Here is a 21,576-nt window from a genome sequence, read left to right on the forward strand (position 1 = left end):
CGTTTTAGCTCAGGGGACACTTGTACATGTAGCTGCAGCTTCTCTGTGTTACCTGCACTGATTCGGGTCGGGGTCTTTTCTATCGAAAGTACTCGCGTAGCTATAGCGATCAAGATTAACGTAAAAATTAGCCGGAATTCTCCTTTAACTAAGGGACATATTCGACTGGCCACAAACGTGTAGGTTGTAAACATTACTGATGTTACCTGATCTAACTTTCATGTATATTATTAGAGATATCATTTCTCCACATTATTAAATGATTCAAAACTGTTAAATGAAACTGGTTTTCATCAACTTTACTAAAAGGCAGGTCAAATAGACAGATCTCGTTGGACTAGCAATCTGGATTTCAAACATTGGATATGTCCAAATACCCACACTGGCAGTAACTGTAAGTAGTCGAGGGCCCACTTGTGTGGCGTATCTTTAGTAGCTGCCAACAGTGCCTAGGTGCTTGTTAAAACTGCAAGCCAGTTTATCAGAGTTTACTGGAACATGCATGATTAATGAGGCCATTCTTCACTCACACAAATACTATACATGGCTCAGTCAAGCTAAGACACTTTCATTGTTTTATTCAATTCCCACATAACGCATAAAAAATAGGACCATGCATACAGCATTAAAGTTACAATAAGATGACAGTGAAGAAGAAAAACACACACTCAGGAGCTTGGAGATGATGCAGTTACATTGAATTATCCAGAGGCACATACTCTACTGTTACATAAGACACATAACATGATATTGTTTTGAATTTCTTTGGACACAAATAACATAAATAATATTTAGTCGAATCCAGCATTGCGTGAAATTCAACTTCTTCATGTCTTTAGATTTGTTGTTGGTCGTAAAGCAGCTCATAGGCCCATTGCCACTAACCAAAGGACTGGTTTGGCACAGTAGACCTTGAACTGTGGGATCCACTTCAAATAGGAAATCTGTCTCTCTCTGAAATGACCCGTCATTGGCCAAAGTCTCTCATCACGGGCTAGATTTTCTAAAACCTGAAAACGGAGCCAAGAGGAGGTGCAAAAGTAGTTTTCTCTCAGACCACTTGATTTACAATATGCTGGGAAGTTATTATGGAGTTTTTGCCCAACGTCGCCAAAAATATCCTGCTTATAAAATACCAGAATTGGGTGTGTGACTCACAAAACCGCTCTCTTTATAACAGGATCCAAACCTAAAAATAAATACTGAAAGAATGAACAGGTGTATCTTTCTTTCTTTACATTCTTTAGAATACTTCCAGTCCTGGTCTTTTCCTCGATTTTCGGCATTAACACTGCTCCTTACATTTGTTTCTCTTGGCTGCCTTGCTAAGCGGCTACTGTTTCCCTGAGCAGTTAGCTGATTGGTGCTCCCGTGGTAACCAGCTTGTAGTAAGCTCCCTTCAGGGCCATGAGCTGGTCGTGTGGCCCTTTCTCGATCACAAAGCCCCTGGACATGACGGCGATAATGTCCGAGTTCTGAATGGTAGAGAGGCGATGGGCGATAACGATGCACGTCCGGCCCTCTCTGGCTTTGTCCAGAGCCTCTTGCACGGTCTGTCATGGCAACCAAATACATTAAGCTGTGTTCACAGACTTATACACACAGGAAGGAGCCATCATCAGTTCTCCCGCACAGCAGACACACAAGCCTCACAATTATAGCAATTTCACAATCATGTGTTGATTACTATCATTAGACTGTGCCAGTGTATCAGTGTGGTGCAGGGGCCTTTTTGCTCCTCAGCATGGTTCAGCTATTGGAGCTGGAAAAGCTTACATCTTAAAGAGGCTCTACTGGAGGGCTATATGAACTGTGAGCTGCTGGTGATAATAATAGAGATGATGAATGATAATGATGTTAATAATAATAATTAAGTGCCTGCCCTCTTGCTCTCTGTGCCTGAAGAATATCAAGCAGCCGCACTGTGCTGTAATATGAAGTGCGTGCATTCAACACACGATGACGCTGCTGTTTAGAGTTTAATGAAGCCTACCTTCTCGCTCTCAGTGTCCAGGGCAGAGGTGGCCTCGTCCAGGAGCAGGATCTTGGGATCACGTATGATCGCTCTGGCGATGGCGATGCGCTGCTTCTGACCGCGAGACAACTGAGAACCCTGGGCCCCGACGTTTGTGTCGTATTTCTGAAGGCAGGGTGGAATATTATGGTGAGTCATATCCCTATTTGGACATTCACATCTTATTTGTATTAGCTGACAAATCCTTCAATAGACGATAATGACTTTTTACCAGGATTCAGTGTACTTTGTAAAAACAATAAGGACACATTCTGTGTCTCGGCTTCAGACCTCTCTCGCTTCCCCTAAGCCCTTTATTAATGGAACTTTCCATAACATTAACGCCTTTCCCCTTCACCTAGGGCTGTATGCACAAAACATCCTAAGGCTGAATGTAGCTCTTTACCAAATAAAAAGAAACTCCTAAAAATAAAGGGCATGTCAGACCTAACTTATAAACAAATCTAATGGATCGGTATCAAGATTATTTGTTGGTTATGTGTTTATGTAAAAAACAAACAAAAAAATACCACCAGAGGATATACTCCCAAGTATATACACTCATCTAAAGGATTATTAGGAACACCATACTAATACCATGTTTGAACCTATCCTATCAATATGGGCCAACATTTCTAAAGAATGCTTCCAGCACCTTGTTGAATCAATGACACAAAGAATGAAGACATTTCTGAAGGCGAAAGGGATCCCCCACACCATTACACCACCATCACCACCAGCCTGCCCAGTGGTAACAAGGCATGACAGATCCATGTTCTTATTCTTACGCCAAATTCTGATTCTACCATCTGAATGTCTCAACTGAAATCGAGACTCATCAGACCAGGAACATTTTTCCAGTCTTCAACTGTCTAATTTTGGTGAGCTCGTGCAAATTGTAGCCTAATTTTCCTGTTTTTAGTGGAGATGAGTGGTACCCGGTGGGGTCTTCTGCTGGCGTAGCCCATCCACCTCAAGGTTGTTCGTGTTGTGGTTTCACAAATGCTTTGCTGCATACCTCGGTTGTAACGAGTGGTTATTTGAGTCAAAGTTGATCTTCTATCAGCTTGAATCACTCAACCCATTCTCCTCTGACCTCTAGCATCAACAAGGCATTTTCACCCCACAGGACTGCCGCATCCTGGATGTTTTTCCTTTTTCAGACCATTCTTTGTAAACCCTAGAAATGGTTGTGCGTGAAAATCCCAGTAACTGAGCAGATTGTGAAATACTCAGACCAGCCCGTCTAGCACCAACAACCATGCCACGCTCAAAGTTGCTTAGATCACCTTTCTTTTACCATTCTGACATTCAATTTGGAGTTCAGGAGATTGTCTAGACCTGGACCACACCCCTAAATGCATTGAAGCAGCTGCCATGTGATTGGTTGATTAGATAATTTCATAAACATGAAATTTAACAGGTGTTCTTAATCATCCTTTAGGTGAGTGTGTGTGTATATATGTGTATATATATATATATATATATATATATATATATATATATATAAAGCTATTTGCTTCCGCCTGCTCCTTCTCGAACTAATCCCTTTTATATTTTTATTTTGTTAAATCTAATTGTGTTTTATTTTATGGTTTTTTGTTGTTCTTTTGTCTTGCAACATTGTTGATTGTTCGAAATAAATAAATAAAATTAAATAAATAAATAAATTATATATATATATATATAAACTGCTCTGCCTATGCTTTTGAAACCTTACCACATTCGTCACAAACATTCCACACAAAACGTCCACAGTACCTCAGGAAGTGACATGACAAAGTCGTGAAGCTGGGCTTTCTTAGCGGCAGAGATGACCTCATTCATGCTGATTTCCCGCGAGTTGTCGCCGTACTTGATGTTCTCCTCGATGCTGCAGTCAAACAAGATGGGCTCCTGGGACACGATGCCAATCTTGGAACGCAGGAAGGGCACGCTGACACGAGTCGAGTCATGGCCATCAATCAGCTGCAGGAAGCAATTGATTTTACCATTAGGAGAAAGCAATATAATAAGCAAAGATGGGAAATATGATAATTAATGAGCTATCATTACACCATCTCTACTGATATTTCTCTCCTAACTTTGCAGAGGTGATACTGTCCTTTTTAAAATCTTAAACAGAGAATCGGGACTACGTGTTTCCAAACCACTTTCAACTCAATTATGGCCATTTTAATCTTGGCAGGAATCTCTTACTGGGACAAAGGCAATCCTGGGTGGAGTTTTTTTTATAAAGCACAAAGTCAGCATAAATGTCTGATTCATGCATAAATTGAAGTGATATGAGAGTCAGAAATACTTCAATCACTGAATGTCCAGCAATTATTCTTTGACTTTGACAAATTTTACTTTATACGGTGACACTCAGCTGAGCCTCATGAGAGAGTAGGTTGAAAGCAGACGATGCATATGTCTGATTTATTTCACAATGCGATATCTGACATTTTGATAAAGGTAAGCACATTCTGTGTGCTATGTTTCAGACCTCATTTGTACGTATCCTTGTTGAAATATGCAAAGTATTCACCAATTTCTTCCTGTGCAGGTTCACCGCAAACCGTTGCCTATTTGAAGCCAAAGAAGTTCAGCTTCTGAGTGTAAAAATACCTGGATGATCAGCACTGCTTCCCCACTGTTGGGCCCATAGAGCAGACGCACTAAAGACCTCCACCCGCCTGCAGGCTACTTCCGGTTTAGCGCTACGACTAACTTGAATGGAGATCAAATTATTTATTCGTGCAGCTCTTCTAGACTTCAAGTGCTTTCAGACCAAAAGGATCAAATGTTGATACTTATACGAGTCATTTTGCGGGGGTTGTGACAATTTATAAATGTATCCACTGATTTACAGACGTCTCTTTCCCCATGTCAATCTATAGGGAAAACTCTTTTGGGCCCAATGGCATCATGTGACGGACACGGAAGTTGTAATTCCATTGTTTGGCCACTATGTCAAATCAGCATTTATTTGGAGTCGTGTTTGTGTTCACCTAGTCTATATCCTTCGCGTTCCACTTCCAGGATTGCTCCGGTGCTGCAGGAAATTCCGCCGGATGCATGTATTTTCTGTTTCCTTCCGATTTCTTTGTGTTGGAATTTTAAATTCGGTGGATTTCTGAGGACTATGGTTAACTGCTCCTCAGATCTCTGCAGGGTAAATTGAGACAGCTAGCTAGGCTATCTGTCCAATCTGAGTTTTCTCTCGCACGACTATTTTGCAGCGGAGTTCAGCACCGCCCATGATAATTCTGATTGGTTTAAAGAAATGCCATTAAACCAGATCACGTTTTCCTCCCATCCCCGAATGCTATGTGGAGTAGCCAGACCCTCCTTCAGCGCGCTTTGGAGGAAGGTCTGGCAAAGCGAGACTAGTGTTCACCTGGCAGACGAAAGTCCAATATTCACTCTTCCTTTTAGCTCTGTTTTGGTCTCCACCAACTTCTGAGAAAAATATGTCTGTTTAGCTGTTGAAAAATTCCACTAGTATGTTCACCAGCTAGCTGCCAACTTTGTCTGTCAGCAGTTTGTTGCTCTGCAGATAGCGTACAGAAAGTGAACCGTGAACTGTGAAAACAGCTTAATAGTATTCAGGATGAGTAAACTGAACCTTGTGTAAAATCGGTGGAGTGCCCCTTTAAGTGTAAGTATGACATTTGAGAAATGTACTATATATGTATATACTGTATAATAGAATGTAAGTAGTATTTTACTGTTGTATGTGGACACAGGTAGAACTTATTGGGTTGTTACATTTGAAAAATAACTAGTTATTATAAACTGTCGAAAAAATGTAGTGGAGTAAAAAGGGGGAGTATTAAATAGTATAAAATGGAAAGAAAAAGTACCTTAAAATTGTACTATTTCCAAATCTACTATGAAACTATTCATAAAACACTTTACATTCAGTGTACATCTGCAGTATTTTGTTTGTTTTGTTTGTTAGTTATCCTCACCACTCTGCCGTGGTCAGGATCATAAAACCTCTCCAGCAGCTGAACGCTGGTGCTCTTCCCGCAGCCGCTGCTGCCCACAAAGGCCAGCGTCTGGCCGGGCTTCACCGACACATTCAGCCCATTCAGGACCTGGATGTCTGGCCTGGTGGGGTAGGTGAACTTACAGTCAATGAACTCAATGTTCCCTTGGAAGTTATCCTGAAAACACAACGGAGGGAGGGAACAAACGTTAGTGTAGGTGTCTTGGTGTGTCAGGGTGCCACCTCCAGTCTACAAAAGGAAATTCTCCAAATACACAGGTAGCAAAGACTTTCATTTCATTCAGCTGTCTTATGAGGGTTTTTTTTATTCAAAATACCTCACATGTCAAAGGGCTCTGTGTGTACTTGTATTTTCAGGTAATTCTTATTTTTCCATTTGGATGTACAATATGTGAACAATTCCTTCTTTGTCTCCTTCCTCCATCTAATCTCTTTCATGATTGATGTAAAATGAATAAGCAAAGCAATAAAGGAATAATAAATTAGACTTTTCATCTGGATTCTTTTCTTTGAATCTATCCTGGAAGGAGCAGGCAGCCTTCATTTTGTATACACTCAGCATGCAATGTGGCAGAATACACGTAGCATAACATATGCCTTCATACCCATTTATCTCCTGTATCGCTGTAGACGCTGATCTGAGGAACACGGTCCAGCAGCTGGAAGAAACGTGCAGCTGAAATCTTGGCCTTGGCGTAGTCTGGTGTGTAAGAGGAGGCTTTGCCAAGGGCAGTGCCACTGGTGACGATGGCTGAGATGACCCTGCCAGAGAAACCAATGTAATGTAACTTAGCAATCAATCTTTGTATCACACATCCACTGGGTTGGGTCCTTTCTCCTTGGAGCAATAGATTTATAATTCTTAATTCATTCGTGGAATCACCATCAGTTTTTTGCTTTGTTTTAGCAATAGCTGGTAAATGTGTTTACATGTTGTAATTAACTCTCTACACAGTAGTTTTCACTGGTAGTGACAGCGTCCGCCATGTTCAAAAAAGATATGAAACAAGACTGATAGAAAGCAGTGTAGCCTGCAATTAATTGCAGAGGTAAACAGAAGTAACACACAGAATGGCACCAGACTTGATAGTCTTCTCCTCTCACCTGAACACCAAGCTGAAATGGAGCCCCTCATGCTGCACCAAGTAACCTCCAAACCTGTAGGAGGCGGAGTTGGTCAAGAAGATGACACACTGGGCGAAACCATAGCAGGCTCCGTACACTTTTGCTTTTTTCAGCGCCGCTTGGTATGGACCATCTAGCTGGGCCTCGTACATGTCCACAAAAATCTTCTCTTTGCCCAGGCCTGCGATGGTGCGGATGTTGTTCAGTGCCTCGCCGGAAATCTGCAAATAAAAGACTTGGGTTAAAATTCCAATACCAGATTAAATGGCATGGTAAAAACCAGGCAGATGGTTGACTAGAAGTTGTTCCTAATTCTTATTTGTTTTTAATGTGTGAGGGAGAATACGATATAGACAAAGCATTTGCATCTGTTCTTATCTATATCCTATTTCATGCTGCTGCAGTAAGCCAATCCCCCCATAGGGAGAATTAAACTTTCATCTTATCCACTCTATGGGGATGGGTGGGGTTTACTGCATTGGGATAACTGAGATAGTGTAAAGTACGTTCACAGTAAATTGACTTTTTCTTTGGTTGTGAGCTTTCTGGGTCTCACTGTATTCTTTGTCCTGAAGTTTTATCCGCTATGTGTTGTCTGTACCATGACAGCCTTTTGAGCCTGGGTGGCCCCAGCTGGTATTGAGCCTGACAATGTTAGCTCTGTGCATAACTTGCCAAAAACAGGAGCACCTAATAAAATGCTCAGCTGTAGGGCTGAAGAGTTTTTCTTTAGTGATGATAAAAAACTGAAACCTAGAGCCTAAAATAGACACTGTTGTTAAACGGTCTCTTATCTGCTGTCAGTAAGTCGGCTGATGTCCCCTCCACCTGAAGGTTTAGGAGGATTATTGAGATGATGCTTTTGACGTGTCCCTCAATATCAGAATACTGTGGTATTTTCAAACTGGATGCTTATAAAGTCCGACAAAAAACTTTGTCTGACCCGTCCTGCGACCTCCATCGCCTCCTTGTCCTGCTTGGCGAACCCCGTTAGCATCTTAGCCTGGAAGCCACCGGACAGAGCGATGAACGGCAGGAAGCACAGGATGAGCAGCGTGAGCTTCCAGCTGAAGTAGAAGGACATGAGGACGGCCACGCCGATGTTGGTCAGAGAGTTGACGATCATGCCGATCTGCGAGCCCGTGGCCTTAGAAAAAAAAAAAAGGTGGAAAAGAAGGATCCTTTTACTATTCAAAGAGCTGATTCTCCTCATGGATTTGAACTAGATCACCCGAGCAGAATTTTACAAGTCCGGATACCAAGCAAAAATAATCGGTGAAGTCACATTCTCTGATACTATAATTTTATCCCTGAATATGGGACTGAATTGCTTTTCAAAATCACTATCTTTTTACACTGAAGCTATAACTCACTCCTTGAACTTGTGAGGCATCAGTCGCCAGACGTGTGGTCAGAGCTCCGGGACTGTTCCTGTGATCATCAAACCAGCCAATCTCTTGGCCCAGCATGGAGTGGAAGCCGAGCCGCCGTAACCTGCGTGTCAGCAGCTCTCCAGACTTGGAGAAAGCATATCCCTGGAGACACACGCACAGGAAGTGTTTTTATTTAATCCAAAATACCATTCCAGTGATCTTCAACATAATGTAATATATAACTAATCTGGGAAACATTGTCTTTGCTATCCCTCTACCCCAGGGGTGTCAGAACTCATGGACCAACAGAACTGCAACCCTGCAGGATGTGGGAAAATCTTTTTCATCCAAAGAAGGTATTCATTTGACAAAATAAAGGAGATCTCTTGTGACTTTCCCCCAACCTTGAACACACACACAGGGGGGTGAAGGCAGTAGAGAAGCACTAAAGCAATCAGTCTTGCTAAAGCAGACTACTACTCTACCTGCAGCATCTGTGTGAAGAAAGAGACCACGCCAACCATGACAAAGAACAGGCAGATACTATCAATCTCCTTCCTCTGAGCCACAGGATCTATTACTGAGAATGTCTGCACACACACAAACACACACAGACATATGTTCAAGAACAAAAACATGTTAATATGGACCGTCGTACAGTATTTACCAATGTAGATTTTTGATGCAAATATAGAATCTATATATATTTAGGAAACTGACATGATTGTTTTTCCAACTCATTTACACGGATTTTACTAACCCCAGGTTGAATCTTTCATTGCTGTCACTGTGTCTTTTTTTATACAACAACTGGGGGCCACAAAATGATAGCTGGATTTGTGTGTTTCAGATATTCTGACTACAATATGAACCTCACCGCCAGGATTTGACTGAACAACAGAGAGTAGACGGGGTTGACCCCTCCATTTATGGCTGCACCAAAGGATCCAAAAAGCATGTAGGGCCACTCAGGTATGTTGTACTTCAGGATTCTACCAACTGGAGCAGGCTCCACAATTTCCTCCTCTGGGATGGCATTCTGAGCATTCACACACAAAAATGCACATTAGCAGGCAGTCCAAGCTGTACATTGTGTATACTATCTAAGGATTGATATAGAAAAAACAAATGCCAAGAACATTTAAAATAACAGTAAGTAATTATTGTTGACCTGCCTCAACCACCCACGTATAAAACTGGATGCAAACACTCCAGCACACACACACACACACACACACACACACACACACACCGTGGATTTATCTGCCTGTGACACAGCGTCTCTGGGGCCACGCTCTATAGCGATGGGCGCAAAAGATTCTGGCATCAGATTGGACAGCTGAGATCGGGACCGCTGGCGGATAGAGGCTCTGCAAAAGCAAAAACAAAAGAGCTGCTGTTATCTTCTTCTTAATGTTTAATTGTATACGGACAAGTATGTGGCATAGACCTATGCCACACACCACAGCATTTATTACCTAAGCTAATTTGCAATGTACGTCCCTAGATGGACCCTTTTTTTTTAATACAATAACTCAACACTTACATAAAAGATAGTAGCGAACACAAACTCATCAATAGATACATACCTTAAAATGCAAAACTCACAAGAAAATACAGGCAAAACAATATAAAACACATGACATATAAATCGCCATAAAACAGGAGCACCAGATTATTCATGACCACATGACTATATCATCACTTCATGCACACAAATATTCAATGGACACAGGAGTAAATTGCTGCTGTTGTTCTTCTTGCACTGATTACTGGGTGCCTGTAATGGTGGTGATCGAGGAACACGAGCCTCTTCTGCTCTCTCTCCAGTCTCGATGATAGTGTCAGCTAAATGCTCTAGATGTCGAAGTAAATGTAAGAGGGTAATTATGTAAATGAAGGTGCCAGTTCCTGCCGCGACACACCTCAATTTCAGCCACAACATGACTACTGTAATAATCCTATTTAGATGCACAGTCAGGACCATGAAAATAGATATTATACACAAGTAAGCAAAGGAGCAAGTAATGAAGTGCAGGGTGATTGGGAATGTGCAATACCTCAAACTGGCCCTGTAGCTGCCTGCTCTGGATAGGTTTAGCCTCTCTTGCTCTTCTTCATCGTCAGCCACTAATATAAGAGATGCGACAAAAGGTGATGATCACAGTCAGTCAGTAGATCCTCTTAGTTTCTATGTTTGGATAAATATCTTTTTGAGACATTATCCCCCAAAGTTGGACCTACTTTGCCGAGCCTTCTCATTCAGAGCCTTGTCTCCTTGGCTCTGCAGGGTGACCAGAGTGAAGTAGACTCCCTTTCTCTCCAGCAGCTCATTGTGTTTGCCCTTCTCAACAGCTCGGCCGTGCTCGAAGCCAACAATCACATCGGCGTTCTTTATGGTGGACAGCCGGTGAGCGATAGAGATGGTGGTGCGACCCTTGCGTACCTGTGACAAAAATCAAACGTCTGTCTGTACATCATTTCTGCTGGGAACTGAGAAAAACACTCTTGATAGCGCAATAATCCTGAGTTTTTTTTTAGGGGGGGTTATCTGATTTTGAATAAACAACAGGAGTGAGACCTCAACTACAAAAAGATCTCTCTCTAGACCCCAAGTTTGATTTCCCATTTTGTCAATATTTTGCACACTTTGTTGGCTGTGAAGTGGATTTGTTTATTTTATTTTATGATAATGTGCTTTCCCTTATCTATAGGTATCATTGTTCAAAATATGTATTATATCTTTACACATGGTATGTTCTTACAGTAGACAGGCCTACTTACTACTATTGATCTTGATACTTTTTTAAAAACTGTCCACTGATTTAGCACTGCTGTAACATTGCAGCAGTGCTAAATCAGTGGAGTACTCTTAAGTTAGGTCATTTGGACATTTTAATATTTTTGGAACAAACTCTAAGAGGTATAGTTTTCATGTTATGTTTTATGTCAGAATTAAGTAATCCTCCTCTCTCCTTTACAACAAAAAGGAAAGAAACTGAAATTACTGTAAAATGTTGTCTTCACAGAGGGATTTTAATCGTCTTGCCATCAGGGAATGAAACCATAAATGATCCAAACCTGAGATAACTGAAGCTAATTCAGCAAATAGACCAGTCACACTTACATTATCCAAAGCTTCTTGAACTATAGCCTCACTCTCGTTGTCAAGGGCAGAGGTTGCCATGTCCAGCAGCAGGATACGAGGTTTCCTGACCAGCGCTCGAGCAATGGCAATACGCTGCTTCTGACCGCCGCTCATCTGACCTCCACCCTCCCCCACCAAGGTGTCGAATTGCTGTCCGATTTAAAAACCACAAGGAAAGTTATCAGGCCTAGCGGTTGTTAAGACTTTGAATTTGTGCATGAGCGCTTTTAAATCCTGTGTGCCACTTTACCTGTGGCAGGTCCATGATGAAGTTGTAGGCGTTGGCCTCCTTCGCAGCACTGACGATGTCTTCCATGGAGACGTTGGGTCGACCATAGCGCAAATTCTCAGCAATGGTGGTGGCAAACAGCACGGGCTCCTGCTCCACAATGCCAATCAGCGAGCGCAGCCATTGGATGTTCAACCCTCTGATGTCATGACCGTCCAGGGTCACCTGAGGTAGGGGGGCACAGAGAGCTGGTTTTGCTAAAATTGATAGATTATGCTATTAAAGTACTTTGCGGCTATAATGTGTTTGTTTTTGGTTACACTTTACTTGAAGTTTTCTACATAAGAGTGTCATGACACTGTCATGAACGTGTCATAAAACATTATGAACAAGTCATAAACGTTTATGACATAACGCTTCTTTTAGTAAGTGTCTTGACAAGTTATGGTTATGGTTATGGTTAGGGTTCATGTTTCATGACAGTGTCATGTCACTCTTATGTAGAAAACTTCAAGTAAAGTGTTACCTTGTTTTTTTTTGCAACAATGCTAGTTTGAAATGGTAAGGTTGATAGTCTTGTGCATAACATTCATTTTGCTGTATGAGCTTATTTCCTTCTCTAGAAGCCAAAAGGAATAAGAGAGTAAAGTGTGCAAAGACCTCTTATTCCAGTAAAAGTGAAAAATGAGCCTGTTAGGACCATTGGTTGAATAATGAAACAGATTGTCATGTACTTCTATCACCCTAAGGGGATGGTTATTTTTGAATCTACTAGAACAAAGAATTAATCTTAAAAGGAAGGAGTCGGCAGCTATAGTGTGTCGAGGAAATCTTCACTCTCAGGAGTTGAGAAAAAGCCCCACTGATAGAGGAATCACAATATATTACATGTGTCTCAGCTGTCAAACCTACCATGCCCTCTTTAGGGTCATAGAAGCGCTGGATGAGCTGAATAGCAGTACTTTTCCCAGCTCCACTCGGACCAACAAAGGCTGTGGTCTCCCCTGACTTCACTGCAACACTGAGCTGGTCCAGGATCTGAGTAGAGATCACATTACACCATGGCAAAACTAACAAAACATCCAGGAATCAAATCGTTTCCAGAAATCAAATTTTACTCTCAGTTATATATGATAACAAGTGTAGAAGCACGCAAGTACCTTGACGTCAGGTCTGGAGGGGTAGTAGAAGGTCACATTATGAAACTCAATATCTCCTTTGACCCTGTCAAGCTTATATCCAGCCTCGGATAGACAATCAATCTCCGGTTCCTGACAGTGGCACATTTACAGAATGAGACTTGTCAACAAGAGTCAATGGTTTCCTATCGAAAAATACACCTTGTAAGAATTAAAATATTGCGAAACCAAGCACTCTCACCCTCTCAATAGTCTCAAATATGAGGGTAGCAGCTCCACGGCCTGCAGCAAATGCCTCTAGACATGAGGAGGCCTGCCCCAAATTCATGGCTGCTATCAAAACACCAAAGAACACCTAGAATGAAGAGGTCGGTATATTAAATCTCCAAAGACTCTCTTGGTTACATGGAAATTATGACATTCCAATTGTTTTTCTCTGAGTTTTTTTTTCTTCAAAGCAGCACTTTTTTGTTTTGTCTTTCACTGTTTTGAAATGATGAAAACTGAATAAAGGAAAGGCGGAATCCAAAGGTGAAACACCAAGTGGCTTCCAATCACAGAATTCATTTAGATTCTAAAATCCAACAAGAAAAGGCTGTAAATAAATACTTTTCCCATTTGCTCCAGTGATAATCTGTCAGTTAGGGTTGTAATGACCCATATTTTGTAAATATGGTAAGTGTGATACCTGCAGTAGGGTTCCTGGTGTGTACTCCCCAGTGGTCACCACCAGGCTGGAGCCATACCAGAAGGCCAGACCATAGCACAGAAAGATGATCAGCCACATATATCCGGTGAAAAAACCAATGATCAGACCCTTCCTGATGCCCCAGCGCTGCGCTGAGATCAGGTTTCTGTCGTACCTGTAGAGGAGGAGAGCTCACCTCAGCTGCATATGTATTGGAAAAAGTAAATCTTCCACTTTTCATGTGGCAAATTTTACCTTTGCACTTCTTTTTTCTCCCCACCGAAAGCAGCCACAGTTCTGATGGAGGTGAGGACCTCATCCGCTACAGCTCCAGCTTTGGCGTAGGCCTGCAGCTCCATCCCTGTTAGCTTAGCCACAAACTAGAGGAAAACCAAAGTGACACATAGAAGATAAATCAGAAAGTCAATTAAATATTGTAGTTACTGTCATCTTTTTTTGATTTTTGTCTGGGTGGGTGGTGATGACGTGTGTCCATGTCGCGAATTGTATGTGTAGTATCTGATTGACTTAAGTCTTTGTTATAACACTAGTATCTGATTGACTTAAAGTCTTTGTTATAACAACCATGGTTCCATTTGGCTGAGGTATATGGTTAGAGGGCACATTCCAGAGGAAGTGGCTCTGTGGGGGCAATTGGGGTTAGTGGTTGATTGACCCCAGGACCTGGATTCACCTACACCCATCACAACGTCTCATGTTAAACACAGCTCAGAGTACATGTCTTCAGGTTTGAACAGAAGAACCTCAGAGCGACAATATTTGAAGATTGGGTTGGTCAACTCTCCGAGCTCCTGCAGAAGCTTGTAAATTGATGCTGGAATCTTTGATGTAATAAACCTTTTATAATCAAGAACAGTGTCAACGAAGTTCCTTCTCCACACATCGGCAACGCAGTGCTGCAACTTAATTTACCACATATGTTTTATATGTTGTTAAAAAAACACAAAATTGTGTTTGTATTTTTGATGTATGAGTACAAATTTTATGCATAAGTTCCTTGTGTGCAACCACTGTCTTGCTGTTTACCAAAAGCCTTTATGCCAAGGTTCTGGTACATTCACACACTCTTTGTTTTTTTTGTTTTCTATAAGAAAATGCTGAACATACTTGTACAATCACGATCTTAAACGTTGTACAATCTGTATAAAAACACCAATAAAAAGAGTTTGCAAAAAAAAAAAATTGTTGAAGTAAAGTCGTCAAGTTAAGAGAAGTCAAGTCAACAATTCTAGTCAAGTGAGTTTCAACTCAAAAAGTCAAGTCAACAAGTAAAGACAAGTCTAGTCAACAAATCAAGTCAGTTCAAGTCAAGCCTCACCAGAGCCATAAGACCAGCTCCAACTCCGATCATTGGACTTGCTGCGACAATGACAAGTGTTAACTTCCACCCTTTCACAAAGCCAATGCAGAAACCACACACGAAGGTGGTGAAGCGCTGCAGGAAAATGGCAACTTGATCCGCAATGGCATCATTGATCTTGTTGATATCACTGTAATACAGATAGAACCACTGTTACACATACACACCAATATTCCAGAAATACTCCACGAGATGGAAATCATGTCATCATTGTCCCACTCACTCTGACATGCGAGTGTTGAGCTCCCCTACAGAGGTGCAGTCGAACCAGCCGATCTCCATCCTCATCACTCTGCTGAAGTACAACTTCCTGACGAGCTGAATCTGCCTGGCAGCGGCCGTCACCCACAGGGAGATCTATAGTGTAAAAGACCGGTTATACTCTGATTTCTCCAGAGGACAAGGAGCACTACACCGCTTTTCCATGATGAAGTTCAGCTTATTCATCATTAGGAGTACAACTCAGCCAACAGTTGTTTAATGTCTTCTGTGGCTCTGGAGGAGCTTTGTCAAATCTGAGAAAATAACCCTGATGATGTCATAGTGATGTCACCAGGGTCTCAACTTGGGATTGGAAGCTACTTTCTTCTTCTTTTTTACAGAAAGTCGGCATTTTATGTGGATTTGAAAAATAAATGTGCACATGCTGGATCTAATGACTATTGAGTTGCGTTAAGGGAAATGTAGATTCCAGCCATTTTTACCCATACTGGGATTACAATATCTCCCCCCACAGGCAGCATCAGGGAGGGGCTTGTGGGTGCCTAGGACGGTCATAGCACCACTAACAAATTTTTGTGAATTATTAAAAAAAAAAATGAAGAGTAAATACTATAATTTATAATTTGTAAAAAAAAACATTTTTAGACTAAAAAACATAAAGCCAACACACGTGGTCCATTGACCTTTTCACCTATTGACCTTTTTGACCTTTGACCTCCACTTCCTGTTAGCCAGAGTAGCTACTCATTTTCGTAAGTTAGCATTAACAAAGCGTGTGGAGACTCAGTCAAATCTAGGAAACGAAAATTATTGTGAACCTTTTTTTGGAGAAAGAAACTGGGCTTGTTGGAAGAATAAAGAGTAATTGTGATCCACACTCCATTTCAGAAGGTGGCAGTTATGCACACCTAAAAGTTGTTTGCTAACTGCCATAAAACGTCAGAAGAAGAAGAAGATTTTGAACCTAATAGGGCTAATACAGGTGATGGTAGTAATGTATTTATCATGAAGGTGTAGACCCAGCTAGAAGTCACTGACCATGAAGGACCAAGAAAAGCCGGAGGATGGAGCAGAGGAAGGGGACCCGCCCGCAACTGCTGCTGAGGATGTTAGCATTGCTCTAGATCTAGCATTGTTTTGTTATGAAGAATGGTAAGTGCATGATATTTTTTCTCCTTTGGTTGCCTATTATCAATGTAATGCATTTGGTGTTTGAGGCACAAATTCAGATTTCTTGTTTCTATATTGCACAGCTCATAACATTAGATGCATGAAACGGAATACTGCTGAGTCATTAGTGCAGGTGGGGAACTGGCAGCATGAGTTTGTGAGCTCAGAGTCTAACGGTAGAGATCCATTTGACCGTGCGACGCTTCTGTCGCGCCGCGTTCCACTCTATTCCTATGGGTGACGTCAAGCGACTTCAACGTGCACGCAAAGCATTCCGGGAAGGTGGCGGTGCATTTGAAAAAATGCTGCACGTCCAAAAGCTGGCCGATGCCCATCTTTATGCAAATGAATCCGTTGAACGTGACGCGACTATCCAGTAGAAGTAGACGAAAATCTTTTAAACTGACCTTTGTCGATCTGAAATAAAGACAGATTCAGCAACTGTATGGCCTATTTCTCGATTAAAATGTTTTCAGAAACACGTTTCGGTGAACGGTGAAAATTTTCGTAAAATACGAGATTGTATTCTCTGTTGAAATTCTCGAGAAGCCACACCCACGTCAGGCGTTCGTCCAATCAGCTGCCGGTCAAGGGCATGGAGCATCAACCATGGATGTATGACGTCGCGACACCACGCTTCAGTCGTGTCGGACAAATGGATCTCTACCGTGAGGCTGAAATGTGCACAGACGTGGGTGTGTCTGTTTCTTGTGAGCAAGCCCTGTCTGTGGCATACTTGTGTGAAGTGTTATATTCAATGTAGAGTTTTTTTTTTTCGTATGCAGGCTTGTGAATAATTATTACATCTCGCTTTGTGTTTTTATGGTGGATAATGTTACTGCTTAAGTGCGCGCACCTGTCTACCTGTCGTGGGTGTCGCAGTAGAAATTAAACTGTGGCAACCAGCACATTCATGGAAACCCTAAATTTCAGAGCATCCTCACTGAAAAGGCGATCCCATAGCACCAGCAAAAGAAAATCTCTCTTGCTTTGATTTTGACCATTGTTTTTGAATCTGTCTTTTGTAAGCTTCCTAGCTTTATAAAAGTGTAGTACAATCTCTAAACCATTTAGTGCTGTGCAAACCAAAACATTTTTTTTCTTTTTATAGAAAGTAGTCCCTAGCCTTCAAATAAGATCCAGTAAACCAGTTTACAAATGTGCCAGTTCAGTTTTTTGTCTGGTAATATGTTGGCAACTGTGTTGAATGCAGCATTGATATCATCCAATATACTAAGATGTTTTGGTAATAACATTTGTAATTGTTCATTAGTGAGGTGTCTAGATTGTTAATAACTGCACTTTTCAGAGCTTGTGAGAAATAGTCTGAGAGAAGAGAAGAGTTGACTATTTGCATAAGATATGATGCCATGCAGTTAAAAACATTTTTGTCTTTTTCTTTTAAAGCTTGTGGGCAAAATATCAAGGCAGGAGGAAGAGGATTTCAGAGTTTGCACAATTTCCTTCAAGATTTCACAGTTGATAGGGTCTAAATGTGTCATGCTGATTGAATTGGTTTTAAGCGCATGCAAGGATGATACAGCCTAATCTAATTTTAGACCAACCTGAAAGTATCCCAGCAGGAACACAGCTGCTCCAATTCCAACATAATAGAAGGCAAATAGGGTCATTTCATATTCAATGTCAAGAAGCCTGAAATATAGCACAAATACAGTAAATTAATCATATACGAGGCTTACACACCCACATACACTGAAACACAGATCTAAAACTTTTAATATCACATCTTACACTATGTTTGATGTTGAAAAAAGCCCACCTCATGCATTTCTCACACCCCACTTACCCACACGGCCTGCCCTCCAGCGGTGTGAGCATCTCCCATGTTGAATTGTTCATGAAGCTCCAGTCCGACTGGTTCAGTGGCGTCATCAGGCCGATCCCCTCGGTGTAGTTCTTCTTCCACTGGATGGTGTTGTTCACACACTCCTTTCTGTCGTCGCTCAGCTCATTGAGCTCAATGTCGTACTCAATGAAGGTGTCGGTGAGCAGGCCGAACACCAGCAGCATGAGGGGCTGGGCCGAGCCGTGCAGCACCGCGCACACACTGCCCACTACCATCATCAGCACGTCCTTGCATGTGGCGAAACGGAACTGGACAGACATAAAAGCACAGAACTTGCATTAGGTGGACAAATCTCAAGTGGAGATGAAGAAAGAAAGGCCAGTGTTACATAGTGAAGAATGAATATTTTACCAGCTGAAAGAAGCCAACCCTTATCGCCGGCTTCTCGTCATTTCCCTGATTTCTGTTTGGAATAGAAGACCAGTCAGTTTTATGTGATGTGTGAAAGTATACAGGGCCTCTATTTAGTGCTGGGCAAGATATCAATGTTATATCGACTTTGGTATATGAGGCTAGATATCGTCTTAAATTTTGCTCCCTCAGGTTTCTCTGGATGACACAAGTGTCTTTTCGTGGTTTTAAAGGCTGCATAACAGTAAAGTGATGACATTTTCCAGACTTAACTAGCTGTTTTATTATTTGCCTTTACCCACTTTGTCATTGTATCCACATTATTGGTGATTATTTATCAAAACTTTAGTGAAAGCACCAATAGTCAACCCTACAATATCGCGAAATATCGACATGGATGTATTTGGTCAAATATATTGTGATTTAGTTTTTTTCCACATCGCCCAGCTCTACCTCTATTGCTATCTTTTACTCACTTGTCATTATCCTTGGAAGCTGTCGTGGGCCTGCATAGAAAAAGACACAACACATGGTGATCTTCTGTGTAACACTTTAAAATAAAGACACAAAACACATGCTTAAGAAATGCATGATGATTTAATGCATGAACTAATGCAGGATGTATCGTGAACTTATGTTGTTACATCATCAGGATCATCAATTCATTTTTATGCACAGACCGAATTGCCTCTAAAGTATCGAAAAATGCCTTTTCATTCAATATCCATTTTCAATACATAAGGGGTTAATCTCATCAGCGTCAGTGAGCCAATAAGCATGCAGCATGCTTCTACCAAGATCTAATAATGCTTGTGATTGGCTGTGTAATGTTACACATCATGGGAAAAACTCTACGTTACACACAGAGACTGGGCGCACATAGTAGAGCTGAAAAATAAATAAAAAGATTTGTGCCGTAATGTGTAATTTCTTTTTGTTTTTATAATATTGGTATTGGTATCAAAGTCACGGTATTGGTATTGGTACGCTTTTTTAACTATACCAAACCCTAAACCAGCCCTTTTCCATTTATTCCCTGCCAGATCGTCAAAGTTTCTATAATGCCTATGCCTTTGCTTTCCAACCATCTGAACCCAAAGCTTCTAATGGCATTTTCAAGTTTCCACTGCACCCAATTAGAGCCGAGGAGTTTTTAACGCAGCGTCAGTGACTGCTCATGAGCTAAACTGTCACACTAGGCAGCGCTGATCAAACATGAATCAAGATTCTGCTTCTGCATTGCATAATTTTCACCTCAAATGTTTTCAGAAACATATTTTAGTGTACTGTTTAGCTGTAAAAGGAGAGTTTTGTGACCAAGTTGAGCCAAAACCAGCTGGCCAGAGCAAACATTCTCATTTTATAGCTAAACGGTACACTAAAAATATGTCTCTGAAAACATCTGAGGCGAGAAATGGGCATTGCAGAAACAGAATCTTGATTCATGAATGTGATTTTTTTTCCACAGCTGATCGGCCTCATGTAGTAGTGCCAGGATATAATGACAGTTTGAGCAAATATGACAAAAAGTTATTTTTGATGAAAGTTACCAACTGTAGCATTAAGTGGCCCTGAAAGCTCAATGCATTGCAAATTAAGAAAGCACAGGCAAATGAAATCTTCACCTATTTGACAACAACTGTGGTTGTCATTTTTCACAAAATGATTAATCAAAAGAATAATCACCTGATTAATCAATGATGAAAATAATCTTCAGTTGCAGCTGTATTGTGCATTCAATTTTGCATTAAATCAGCATGTCTAATGCATAGGAATGCATTACTTATTAAAATGTGTTTTTTACTCTTATTATAAAGTAATCATTTTCTGATGCAACGGTGCTGTTGAAGACACACTACAACTAGAAATGTATCTTTGCTGTTTGGTGAAAACACTATCAACTGATCCATACAAACATGTGCATGTCTGCCAACATACAAAAACACACAAGTACACATGGTCATTGACCTCCACAGAGATAATGTCTCTTTCTAGCTACCACATTTCTTGCGAAGGGAGCAACTTCACAGCAGTCAGTCACATATCACACATGTATTACTACTACAATTCAACATGTGTTATGTAGAATATCAGCAGTTAAAGTTATATTTGTGCACGTTGCAAAAGAAGCTGTGTACGGTCAGTGAGGAAGTGGTTCAAGGAAATGTCACTGTAAACTTTGCTTAACTGAACTCTTCGTCTCATATTGTTCCTTGTGTTCTGGTAAACTTAAGTCTGATGTAAGAAGGCGCGGGAATTAATAAATTGGAGTCAGATTTGACAGGCCTTAGGGCCTTATTTTAGATACAATTCCCTCTACAGTAAAAAAAAAAAACCCAGTAATTTATTACAACTTAAAACAATATCCAAGATGATTTTCAAAACAACGTATAAATAGTGATGCATAAAGTACTCCAAAGAATACATACGTATAGGAGCCAGCTGGTTCTGCAACACAAGAATAGAACAAGCATTTTACTTTTTTTTTTTATTTTACAATTTGACATCTGTAGCTGTACTTCTTACCCATATTTTTTATTCAAATAAAATAACACATCTCTCTTTCTGTTTAATGACACATCTTCACTGATTGTGCATTACCTTCATCTGTAAAGTCATAGCTGTGGTTATCCTGTCCCAGTTTTTTAATGCTTTGCAATTTCACTGATCCGGTCGGCATGGTGACTCATCTAGGAAAAGCCAAAAGAAAGCACATGTCAGAGATCCAAAACTAGAATAATTAGTATATCACAGTCATGTCAAAAAATTAAATCCCACTTAAGAGTACATTTATCGTTTTTAGCAGTCATCCACTTTCAAGGAAATAAAAAAAAGAAGCTTTTGATTATGAGACATTAGGAATCAACTTAAA

At 40.9% G+C, this 21,576-nt stretch overlaps 1 protein-coding gene across 2 annotated transcripts; it reads right to left on the bottom strand.

The window, feature by feature from the left end:
* Window positions 1–284: 284 nt before the first annotated feature.
* abcb11b (ATP-binding cassette, sub-family B (MDR/TAP), member 11b) lies at window positions 285–21,384 on the bottom strand. 2 transcript variants are annotated; one of them, XM_078243943.1, is made up of 28 exons: window positions 21,306–21,384; window positions 21,134–21,152; window positions 19,181–19,210; window positions 18,705–18,756; window positions 18,294–18,601; window positions 18,052–18,139; window positions 15,318–15,451; window positions 15,053–15,224; window positions 13,969–14,093; window positions 13,714–13,888; window positions 13,267–13,380; window positions 13,047–13,157; window positions 12,799–12,924; window positions 11,908–12,111; window positions 11,637–11,807; window positions 10,754–10,955; window positions 10,570–10,639; window positions 9,762–9,879; window positions 9,387–9,548; window positions 8,995–9,099; window positions 8,510–8,671; window positions 8,080–8,283; window positions 7,116–7,357; window positions 6,617–6,773; window positions 5,971–6,168; window positions 3,776–3,982; window positions 1,994–2,140; window positions 285–1,553 (listed from the first exon to the last, which is right to left on the bottom strand). In XM_078243943.1, exons 1-28 carry the CDS (start codon window positions 21,382–21,384, stop codon window positions 1,353–1,355), a joined length of 4,083 nt encoding a protein of 1,360 aa, XP_078100069.1. In that variant the 3' UTR covers window positions 285–1,352. The 2 variants fall into 2 exon arrangements, with proteins under 2 accessions (XP_078100069.1, XP_078100070.1); XM_078243944.1 differs by lacking the exons at window positions 19,181–19,210; window positions 21,134–21,152 and having other exon boundaries at window positions 9,777–9,879; window positions 18,294–18,302; window positions 18,363–18,601; window positions 21,284–21,384.
* Between the last annotated feature and the right edge of the window lie 192 nt (window positions 21,385–21,576).

Source organism: Sander vitreus, chromosome 24, assembly GCF_031162955.1.
Source record: "Sander vitreus isolate 19-12246 chromosome 24, sanVit1, whole genome shotgun sequence".
Taxonomy (NCBI): domain Eukaryota; kingdom Metazoa; phylum Chordata; class Actinopteri; order Perciformes; family Percidae; genus Sander; species Sander vitreus.